This window comes from Malaclemys terrapin, chromosome 8, assembly GCF_027887155.1.
Source record: "Malaclemys terrapin pileata isolate rMalTer1 chromosome 8, rMalTer1.hap1, whole genome shotgun sequence".
NCBI classification, from domain to species: domain Eukaryota; kingdom Metazoa; phylum Chordata; order Testudines; family Emydidae; genus Malaclemys; species Malaclemys terrapin.
The window spans coordinates 5825916-5837400 of NC_071512.1; the positions used below are offsets into that span (position 1 = coordinate 5825916).

Here is an 11485-nt window from a genome sequence, read left to right on the forward strand (position 1 = left end):
GGAGGAGGAGGAGGCGGCGCTGGGCAGGGCGCGGCACGTACCGGCGGCCTGGGCTTCAGTCCGCGCGGAGCCGGGAGAGGAGCAGCATCGCCCGCCGCGGCTATGCCGGTGGGTGCCGCGGCCGCTCGGGCTGGGAGCCGCGGTTGCTGCAGGGCCGGGGCTGCCCCGGAGCTGGGGCGTGAACCCCGGGGGTGCAGCGGGGACGGGCCCCCCATTGCCGGACGGGTGGAGCATCCCCGGGCCCACGCCTCTGCGAAGCGGGCCCTTTCCGGCCTGGATTCCCACTGGCTAGGGAGGCGTCTGATCCGAATTCGCCCGAAGCCTGCCGGGGTTCGGCCCGCTAGGGGGGTTGGCCCGGATGCGAAGTTCAGAGGCGGATCCGGGCTTCCCCCAAACCTGGGGGGGCCTGGGCCAGTGAATGTTGTGCCCAGCAGGGACCAGGGGAAAACCGGATAACTTGTTACTAGTAGCTACAGTGTGGCCACGCTCGGGCCTCTAGGGCTAGGGGCCCTCTGGGAGATAGTCATCAGCACAGGTTAACGGCACCTGGTTGTCTTACTCGTGGGGGATCCTTATCCTCACGCTTGGGAGAAGCCAAACATCCGCAAAACGAGCTCGTTCTCCTCCTCCAAACCAATCTGTACCATTCTCTTTTGCTGTAGAGGCTAGGAAATGCTTGAAGGTCTGGCTGCTGGGGTATTGAGACCACTGCTTGTCATCGCGCCGAGCAGCGTGCTCATTGCTTCCTTCTGCTCCCCATCTGTCTGTATCACGTAGTCTCTGTTTGGCTTGCAAAGATTGTAAGTGCCTCGGGGCAGGGACTGTGTTTGTACAGCGCCTAGCCTGATGGAGGGTCCATGATGCCCCTTATTTATACCTCTTGCCGCCATCCAGATGTTTGCACCCAGTTTAACAGAAGGGGAGGGATTTTCCAAAGTTTTTCATTTGGGAAAATTCTCTCAAAATCAAACTAACCTTAATGAATTTTTAAAATGTCAACGAGAACAAAAATGGTTGTTGTCTTTCTGGATTAAAACTTTCCCTTGGGACCTTGGGAACTCAAATGCTGTGGGAGGGGGACAGAAACTGACTAAGGGCTTGACTGTACTTAAAACACTACGGCTGCAGCGCTTCAGTGTGGACGCTACCCACGCCGAAGGGAAAGGTTCTCCCGTCAATGTAGCGAATCCACCTCTCAGAGAGGCAGCAGCTAAGTGGGCGGAAGAAATCTTCTGTTGCCCTAGCGCTGTCCACACGGGGATGTAGGTCGGCTTAACTGTGTCGCTCACGGGATGTGGATTTTTCACACCCCCGAATGATGTAACTGGGTCAACCTAATTTTCTAGGGTCAAGGAGCCCATAGACTTGAAGCAGCAGTAAAATGAAGCCAATTGGTTTTATTATCTGCACAGCGGACATAACAGCGTTAGTGCGAAAAAAAAAAAACTGAATTTGTTCATTAATAACACAGGCAGATAATGTATGTTACTGATAAGAGTACCTCTGAGTAGCAGCTAGGATCATAATTAAAAATGTGTGGTGGTGTTGTTTTAACAATGTGCCAGTCATGTCCCTTTACTCATGTTTTCAAGGTACAGTAGTATTGTTTGTATTGCAGTGGAGTGTCTAGGTGCCCCAGTTATGGACAAGGATCCTGTTACATTAGGCCAACATAAGAAAAAGCCCCTTCCTCAGAGAGCTCAGAGTCTAAGACAACACAGCAGGGGAATACAGACAGGTTGTGGAGCACAAGGAAGCAATGAGATAAAGTAACTAGATATGCTGGAGTTTGCAGAAAGCTTGGGTTTCTGCCGGAGTACGTGTGCAGTGTTTGGATTACGATCACGGCCTGGTAGGATTGGGGTGAGAGCACCTTTTGTATGGGACATTATGAGGGTTTCAAACCCAGGTCTCCAGAGGTCCCAGGCCAGTGTATTGGGATCATTGCTGACAAAGCAAGAAAGGCTCCTGGTTGTCTCCAATCTGTTCTCTTCCTTATTTCAGAAGCACGAGTTCTCTGTCGACATGACCTGCGAAGGGTGCTCCAACGCGGTCACGCGCGTTCTCAACAAGCTGGGAGGTGAGTGACACTGCTCTGAGCCAGGTGGAGAATTGCACGGGGATCAGCCAACAGCTTTCACGGATGTGGGAGTTTCCATACTAGCCTTAAGGGACCAACGGCTCCTGTGGCAATGAAATGGAAACTGTGGTCCAAGTGCCCCACTCAGACTGGCCCCCGCCTCAAGCTAATGATTGGCACACGGCAGCCCTTGCGTCAGAAGAACCATTCTGGCCCAAACACCGAGAGTTTGTGGTGTTATCATTGTGTCTGGGACATTAACAGGCCAGTTGCAATGTCCAGAACATTTGGATAGTGGCTGCTATTCGCAGAGGCATCTTTCCTTCCCCGTATCTCCGTGGTCACAGTGCTTGCCTAGCACTGTGTGTGGAGTTAAAACGAGCATCACCGGGGTCACTGTGTCCTGGTAAAATCACCCGTCACCGGGTGTAGTGCTCAATCCCCACGTGGGAGGGAAGGCCTCGTTCTGCTGACTCCCCGTGGTAAGAGACAGTGCAACCCCCCGGGAGAGGAGTGTTGCTTTGGACTGACCAGCCGTGGCGTTTGTCCTGGAAGCTCCGGCATGCCAGACGATGCCCTCCACCAACAGGGAGCTGCTCTATTGGCAGGTGACGTAGCCTGTCAAGGCACAGTGTGGATTGTCTGGCCTGGATGAAGGGCCATGAAATCCTGGCCCTGCTGAACCCCAGGGGAGTTTTGCCGTTGACTTTAATAGAGCCAGGATTTCACCCTGTATGTTATAAATGACTTCCCTAAAGAGCTGGGTCCTCACTTAGAGCCTTCACCTGCTCCCCTCTCTGCAAAACCGGTTCCTGCTTTTGTTCCTAGCGTTCGGTTTACACTTCGCCATGTGTGGCACCATTTCAGGACTGGTTCTGGGGAATGTTCAGGCTACTCTTGCTGTTACCTGAACACCTTGGGGCTGGCACCTCTGGCCCAGCTGGGGCCCTTCTGTCACTGATCGATTGCATTCCTGGCAACAGACAAGAGTCTGCCAGGTGATCTTCTCCTGAGAGAAACTTGCCTGGGCAAAGTAGCATTTCTGGGTAGCCAGGAGAAGGGGCGTGAAGCAGGGGCATGCAGTGGCATTAATGCTGCACCTGTGAGAGACAGCGAGGGACAGAGCCCCTGCAGGGGGCTTATGCAGCTCCTTTCTGGGCATCCTTGGCAGAGAGGCGGGCGACATCTAAAACACAACGTGCCCGTTCCTTTTGAAAATCCACCCTGCCCCCCACCCCTTCTGGCTATTTCAGAGCCAGCCCTTCTTCCTTTGTAGTCTGATGATGGGGCCTCTCAAGCCCATTCTCGGGGCACTTGTCGGCCCAGGCCTGGGGAAAGACTCCTGGCAAAGAGAAGCAGAAAGGACTTTGGCCACCATTGCAGTCAGCTTAGCACGAGGTGTTGCCCAACCACGCTCACAGAGGAACAGTTGGGGGCTGGAGGGTTGCCTGTTCCCAACTCAGTCCTGCCCTCCCCCTGCAGATGAGCTGGGGGTCAAGCCACTCCTTGTTCCTGTGGGAGCCCCTGCCACAGCCGGTTAGTCAGTAACTAATTATTGATCTGCAGTGGCAAGATGTCTAATTGGACGCTGTGACCTTTGCTGAGGCGGGGGGGAGGAAAGTTGTTCGGCACTATCTTGTAACTGCAGGAAGTTGCAATCACCGGACCGCAGCAGTTTCTATTCTCCTTTCAGTGCAAGGCCTCCTCCAAAACCCACTGACGTCCCTGGGAGTCTTTCCACTGCCTTCACTGGGCTTTGGACCAGGCCCTGAGAGCAGAAGGAGCAGAGGCCTGATGCCTCTGATGCCTCTAGCATACTCCTCCCCGTGCACTGCTGCCGTAGGGAGAGCTGTTGTGATTCCCCTGAGGGATATTGCCAGCTTCAGAACAGCGGCCCTGCCAAGCACAGGGAGCCAATCACTGCAGTGACTATGGAGAAACAGGCCGACCTTCCCAGCCACTGATCAAGGAGCCTGCACTTTCCCATCCAGGTGCTTTTACCACCTCTTCCAAACGACAGCCCCCAGCCCCCATCTGTGTTAAGAGGAGTGGAGTCGGCCCGGGGTGGGTAAGTTGGCAGCTGCCTTCCCTACCCAGTAGAGGAGTGACTCCTCATGGAAAGCCCAGCTTTGTTCAGCTTGACTGAGAGTGGGTTAGCCCAAGTTTCAGCTGGAGAGCGAAGATCACCAGAGGAATGCCCAGCACTCCAATTGGCCTGCTGGAGCTGAACTTTTATTTATTATAGACTTCAAAATAAAATAAAATAAAATATTGACTCTGGTGTCTGAGCTGTATTTACCAAGAAAGCCACGCTGGGGTTCCCAGATAACCAGATGGCCGCTCCCTAGCAACGTGGCAGGTGGAACAATAACTGACAGAGCGCTCTGAATGAATGCAAATGCACCCAGCGCTGGTGGCTCATGCCAGTTCTGGTTTCACATGGATGCCTCTCACTCTGAGTGGCCCTGCGGCATCAGGAAGAGATCAGGAAAATGCCATTTCCCAGCAGGCTGGCAGTGCTAGCACTGAATCAGTCCAGCCCTGCTGCTTAGCCTCTCGTTGGAGTAACTGCATGCTGCTCTGGGGGCCATAGACAGTGCTGCCATTGGAAGGGAAGGGCCAGGCGGGAGGCAGCAGGCGAGCTCTGAAGTGGATAGGTCACGGTAATATTTTTGTCTGGTGGTGGTAATATGTTGACATGCCAGCAGGAGGCGCACAAAACCTGCATTAACAGAATATCCTTTGACTGCCCCGCTCTGTGTGATGTACTCCATGTATCCCGGGGGTAGTTTTTCTAGTTAACGGTGTGCCCTGAGCTTCTACGTTTTCAGACCCCAGCAGACAGAGAGAGACTCTGCTCTGGGGGCCACTGGAAACTAAATTCCTGTCTCTCAGCTCAATCCTGAATCCCTGCACCCTTGGCCTGCTTCTCAGCACTTTCCTCGCCAGTCACACTTTTAAGGATTGTCTCTAATTAAACCAAGGAGGTGAGGACTTCTGGTGGTTGGAGGCATGGGCTGAGAAGCTCCTGACTTGCTGTCTGACCCTGGGGAATGTCACACAAGGTCCCTGGGCCTCGGTTCCCCCCTCTGTGAAAGAGGGCTAATAAGACAGGCTGTACCTTCCTCCCAGGGGCTGAGGTTGTGGGGAAGGAGCCCCACAAAGCGCTCTGAGACCCGTGGAGGAAAGGGGCTAAAGAAATGCAGTAGAGGGGTATTCGTGCCCTCTCCTGAGGTTGCAGAGAAGTCAAAAGGCTGAGTTAGCAGCATGAGAAGCTGCATGGTTGGGGGCCTGTACTGGTGGGGCAGGACTGGCATGTCCGAGCAGGAGCAATGGTTGGGTGATGTCTGAGTTTGCATCAGAGCAAGGATGGGCACACGCTACCCGAGTCTTGTTTATTTTTTCAGCCTGCTCACCTGGTTCTTAACAGGATACTCAGTGCATCAGCTCTACCCCTTCCATAAGGGAGGGGGAAGAGTCGGGGGGTGATGGCTATGGTGGGTGCGCTGGTTGGAGGCTGCACGGTTGGTTCCTCTCACATGTGGAGTATCCTTTCCCCTCCCCCAGGTGTCCAGTTTGAGATCGACCTGCCCAACAAGAAGGTGTGCATCGACTCGGAACACAGCGTCGACACCTTGCTGGCCACGCTGAAGAAAACCGGGAAGAGCGCCTCCTACCTGGGGGAGAAATAACCCCCGAGCCGACGGGTCCGAGGGTCAGGCTTTCTCCACACCCCAAACGAGGTCAGTCTGCTGCTCTCCTTACACAGCTAGTGGATGCAAGACACGGAGGAGGAACCCTGAGCTCACCCGCTCTGCCCAGGGTCCCACGTGAAGTGATGTTGGGTCAGGGCAGCCCCGACAGTGCAGTAGCTGCAGGGTTTGGGCACGTTCCAGCGTGAAGAGCTGGGCAGCAGGCTAAGCTGTGATGCCAGTGAGGTGGGACTTGGGGAGTCATGGCCAGTGTCGAGTTTGGCACGTAAGGAAGGTTTGGCCGGTGCTCAGTTGTGGTACGGGAGCTAAAACCACCGTAACATCCCACTCCCCTGCCCTCCTTGCCATGAGGCACCAGCCCCTTGCCCCATGCGGGACGGGATCTCGATCTGAGGTGGAAGCGTTCACAGCCAGCATGGCCGGAAGCCTACAGACTGGCCCCTCTGAATGCAGAGCTGATGCTCCCGCAGCGGTACGTGTGTAGGGCTGGGGTGAGGGACATTCAAGAACTGTTGCTGTTTCTGGGGGAACCTTGCGCAGACTTTACATTTGGAAACCTGTCTGCTTCCCTCCACCATGTTGACTGGCTGCAAATATGAGCTTTGGTTCTAGCAATTGCCCCGTTGTGGTTGCATCACTGTTACTTCTTCAGCAGCCACATGTGATCTCTCAAAGGGCGAGTTTGGGGGGGTTGCGTGTCCCTGGGCTCTGCTCTAGCAGGCTGTTCAGGGGAGCCAAAGGGTGGCTCCTTCCCTTTCCCACCCCAAGATGACCAAACGGTGTGTGTATAGGGGGAGGGATGAGGCTGAGAGGGGCTCTCTCCTCCCCCTGATGGCCCCTCATTCCGAGAGACGCCCTCCTCCGTGCCAGCATGTCAGATGTGACAGGGGAATGGCCAGGGAATCTGCCATTCTCCTGGGCTGATACTCCTCCCAGGCTAGACTTTCTCCCCTGGTTAAAGGAGGCCTTTTGCAGCCAACGTTTCTGCTCACTGGAGCAGGAACTGGGGAAGCCTGACTAGGCCTGATCCTTCTCCTTTGAACCTCCGCTCAGAGAGAGGAATGCCTTGTGCTCGCAGAGCACTTCTCATCTGTAGATCTCGGGGCACTTGACAAAAGAGGTGAGTATTGTGATGGGTTGGATCACAGAAACCCCCTGGGGAGCTGCCACCTGATGTGCAAAGACTACCCCTACTTCTGTTTTCCCTGCCAGCTCAGGACTCCAGCACCCTGTCTTGCTGAGCCAGACAGTCCCGTCTGCTCCAACACAGACCCCCAGGGTCCGAATCACTTGTCCCAGAGCTGCAAGTTTACCTGAAAATAGCTCCCAGAAGTGTACTTGTCTTTAGTACTCAGATGCCCAACTCCCAATGGGGTCTAAACCCAGATAAATCCGTTTTACCCTGCATAAAGCTTATGCAGAGTAAACTCATAAATTGTTCGCCCTCTATAACACTGATAGAGAGATATGCACAGTTGTTTGCTCCCCCAGGTATTAATACATACTCTGAGTAAATTACTAAATAAAAAGTGATTTTATTAAATACAGACAGTAGGATTTAAAGAACAGGAGTACTTGTGGCACCTTAGAGACTAACAAATTTATTAGAGCATAAGCTTTCGTGGACTACAGCCCACTTCTTCGGAGGCATATAGAGTGGTTCCAAGTAGTAACAGACAGAACAAAGTAACTCACCAAGTAAAATAAAATAAAATGCGCAAGTCTATGTCTAATCAAACTAAATACAGATAAGTTCCTCACCAGTTCCAGAATGCTCCCTTTTACAGGCTAATCTCCTTTTAGCCTGGGTCCAGCAATCACTCACACCCCCTGTAGTTACTGTCCTTTGTTCCACTTCCCTTCAAGTATCCTGGGGGGGTGGAGAGGCTCCTTCCTTAGCCAGCTGAAGACCCAAATGGAGGGGTCTCTCACGGGTTTAAACAGACCTGTTATTGCTCAATCTCGGGTGGCTGAACGCCACTTGTCCCTCTAAGTTGGACGCCGACCGCTCGGGGGTCGCATAACTAGTTAGCATGCCAGAGTCTCGTTCGTTATCGGAATTAACCAGACAAATCGCTCCACCAACTAAGAACGGCCATGCACCACCACCCACAGAATCGAGAAAGAGCTATCAATCAGACTCTCTCTTGTGGGTGGAGACCCCCCCCCCTCCTCCCTCCTATGCAAAGTCCAGCTCCAAGATGGAGTTCTGGAGTCACCTGGGCAAGTCACATGTCCCTGCATGAGACAGTCTTTACAGGCCGAAGCCATTGTCCACATAGTATCTTGCATGTCTCCAGGAAGACTTCTTATGTGGATTGGAGCATTCCAAGATGCATTGTTCCCCAAGTGTTTCCTGATCAGGTACTTAACCTGGCAAATTCCTTCCTAAAGAAGCTGACCAAATGCCTCACAAAACTTACTTAGAAACCAAGCAAGCGTACAACCCATATTCTTAACCTCAACTAGAAAATGATATATATGTACAAATAGGATGAATAGATATAGTAGACCATAACCTTTACGGAGATATATTACACGGCACAGGCAGCACAAAACATATTCCAGTTATGTCATACATACATTTATAAGCACCCCCCCCCCATAAAGCCTTATGGGGTACACTGTCACAAGTATCACTAACCCCATTTTACAGATGGAGAAACTGAGGCACAAGGTCGCCCAGCAGGTCCATGGCAGAGCCAGGAATAGAACGGCGCTCTCTGGATTCCTAGCCCAGTGCCCTATCCAGTAGGCCACATGAAAGAGGGGAAGGCTGATTCAGCCAGTTCCAGCAAGCTCAGGGAACCTCGTCTTTGCCTCTAGCACTTAGAGACATGACCAGGTCTCACTTTTAGTGCTGTCAGAAACCAACCCCTTTTCCCTACAGGGCCCTGGGCCTTATCTGCTACTAAGCCCAAGTAATGCTGAACACTACTTCAGTGAGAACAAGCAGAAAAGGAAATAGTTTGACTTTCATGGGACTTTTAATTGTTTGGGCTACTTTTTCTGGGGAGGTGGAAGAACACCAGCCTAGCACCATTCCCAGCTGAATCTACGCTCTGCTGGAAAGTACCATCAATGAAAACAAACACTGAACAACACAAAACAACCCAGCCAACAAGGTCCCCGGTGTCTCAGTAGCGCTAAAAGGGAGCAGGACATAGACCCAGAGAGACGATGGCTCAGGAGATTGCTCATTAACTAAAGAGGCGCCAATCTCAAGTCAGTTTTTTAACCTAGTTGAGGACTTTGAATACATGAGGGTGCAGAAGATGGAGCACTAAGCTAGTAACGGTTTGGTGGACACTGTGAAGGAAGACAGTGGGTTTCAGTCTGGTTCCTTGTGGGTGTCAGTCCAGTTCCTAGTGGGTAGGTAGCCAAGAAGACATCACTGCAGTTTGCACGTCCTCTAAGACCTTTAGGGGAGAGGCTACAGACTGAACTGTCCTCCTGCCACGAGAGGTTGTTTCTCCAGGGCAGGGTTGAGAGACAAGTGGGGTGAGGTAGGGAGGGGAAGCTGACACTGTGATGTACCTTGGATATCCCAAGCTGTCCATCTGGGCTCATCTACATTAGCAAAGTTGCACCAGTTTAATGAAGTAGATTTAAGATCTATCTAGTTCAAGCCGTGCAGATCCCTAATGTAGACGCATTTAAACCAGTTTGTGTTGGTAAATTCCTGAATTAAGATAAAGCAATTGAAGTGAAGATTAAACTGGTTTAAGTGTGTCTGTGTTAGGGATTTGCACTGCTTGAACTAGATGGGTTTAACAAAACTGATATTAAATCAGTGCGACTTTGCTAATATAGACAAGCCCTGAATTCTTCTACAATGTTGTTTGAAGAAAGATCCTGGTTTAAAGAAAATGTCATTAGTAAAAAAAAAATGAGTAACACAAAAATTTATGAAATCTCAGACTGTTTTTAAACATAAAACAGTGAAGAAATATTCCGTGAACAGGAAAGAATAGGAAGCCAAGGAGTCCTGAGTTCGTTGCTCTGCAGGTGAGTCATTATATGATCTTGGGCAAGTCACTTAATCTTTTTATAACTCAATCTCCCTCTCATACTGTTAGCTTCTCCCTACCTGAGCTCTGATTGGCTAAGTTCTCAAATTATGAATATTTATGACCCCCCCCATCATTCACCATTTTCTAACATACTAAATGTACAACTAATAAGAATCTGAAAATATTTACTTATATAATTGCTTAAATAAATGTACATAATTGTAGCCTACCCTCCTAGGTAGCAAAAAGATGGACCAAATCTATTGTAAAGGGTCTGTCTGTTCAGTTGTAAATCAATATGTATTAGTGGTTATATCAACCAATGAGAATGCACCTGAAGGACAAATGGAAAAGTTGATTAAAATTGATTATTTAGATTGAGGCTTTCCACTTGGTGATTTAAATTGCCTTGATTTTAAATCAATCCACCCTGGAGGACTCTTTGCTTAGGGTTAAATTTTCAGGATTGCTGAATTGCAGGATTGCTGACCCATCCTACTGAAGTCAATGGGAGGTGCACATGCCCATTGCCTCTGAAAACCTGGCCCTTATCTTTAGTGTAGCGCTCTGACAATTGAAAGCACTGGGTAGAGAATGGACTTGGATCACGTACATTATATTTGTTGCTGTTGCTACTTGAAAATCGCTCTTCGAAAATCCTTTGTCTACCCTTGTTACAAAGAACCTCCTAGATAAGTGTAGCTGGAGGACAGTAAATGTTTTCCTCTCTTTTCTGGTAGTTTGCTTTACATCTGACACAATGCTTCTCATACAGCCAGTTACTTCCTGCAAATATTGCACACTGCAAGAAGGGAGAGGATTTTTTCTTTAAAATGAGGATACTAGTTGTGAAACCACATGCACAGGCTGGGGGGTCCCGGGGGGAGTTAATACCTGGAACTGTTCGGTTCCTATTTTGAAATTGACTAGATGTCAGGTTGTTGAGTTTCCTTTAAGGTTTAACCAGCAGGGGGCACCCCAGTATAACTCCCCTCCCCACTGTCCTTGTTTTTGCAGGAGTGCTAACATGATGGCTTCAGTGAGAAGAGGCCTGTATACAGATCTGTCGACACCCTCTGTCATTTGACCCCGGTTACCCTGCCAGATGTTGGAAAGAAGAAGGCTGAGAGGAGGAAGGACCCTCAGAGTAAAGGACCAGGTTCTACTTGAACCATAGTTTGTAAAACTCCCCTCTTGAAATGGAGGGTTCAGGTGTGCTCTCCCTCTCTGGCCTTGCAGTAAACGAAGGAGCCGCTTCTATTTTCAAATACATGTTCTGGTGCCTGGTGTTTTCTTCAGCCGGGAGAGGTGGCCGATGCACAAGTAGGGCTCTTAGAACTAGGAGATTGCTTGTTACTTAGCAGCTTGGAGATCCTCTCCTTGTTCTCCAGGGAACTTGCACTGAGCCTTGTGTGCTGGCTACAGAGTCGGCTTGAGATAATGTCTCTGGGGAGCTGAGTTCAAATGCTGATTAGGTGATAAGTCACATGAGTTGGTGTCTCAGTGGACCTTTGTTATAGTCAGACTTTGCAGCGGGGGCCTCGAAATGTGGGAGAAGCACAAGATTTGCTGAGTGGATCCTTGGACAGTGGAATCAGTCCCTTCCTTTTAACAGTATCATTTTCCCCCTATCCAAGGGAACAGTTATATTACAATAGCACCTCGTGATCCCAGCTGGG

General features: G+C 50.7%; 1 protein-coding gene across 1 annotated transcript; it reads left to right on the forward strand.

Annotated features, from left to right (window-relative positions):
- Positions 1-11078, forward strand: ATOX1 (antioxidant 1 copper chaperone). The gene is made up of 4 exons (XM_054038524.1): positions 1-108; positions 2005-2080; positions 5648-5823; positions 10824-11078. The coding sequence occupies exons 1-3, from the start codon at positions 103-105 to the stop codon at positions 5770-5772; spliced, it is 207 nt and encodes a 68-aa protein (XP_053894499.1). The 5' UTR covers positions 1-102; the 3' UTR covers positions 5773-5823; positions 10824-11078.
- Positions 11079-11485: the final 407 nt, after the last annotated feature.

Bases quoted from the DNA above. Each gene is read 5' to 3' on its own strand.
- ATOX1 (XM_054038524.1), top strand. The intron at 2,081-5,647 runs GTGAGTGACACT...CCCCTCCCCCAG, and splicing joins CGTTCTCAACAAGCTGGGAG to GTGTCCAGTTTGAGATCGAC.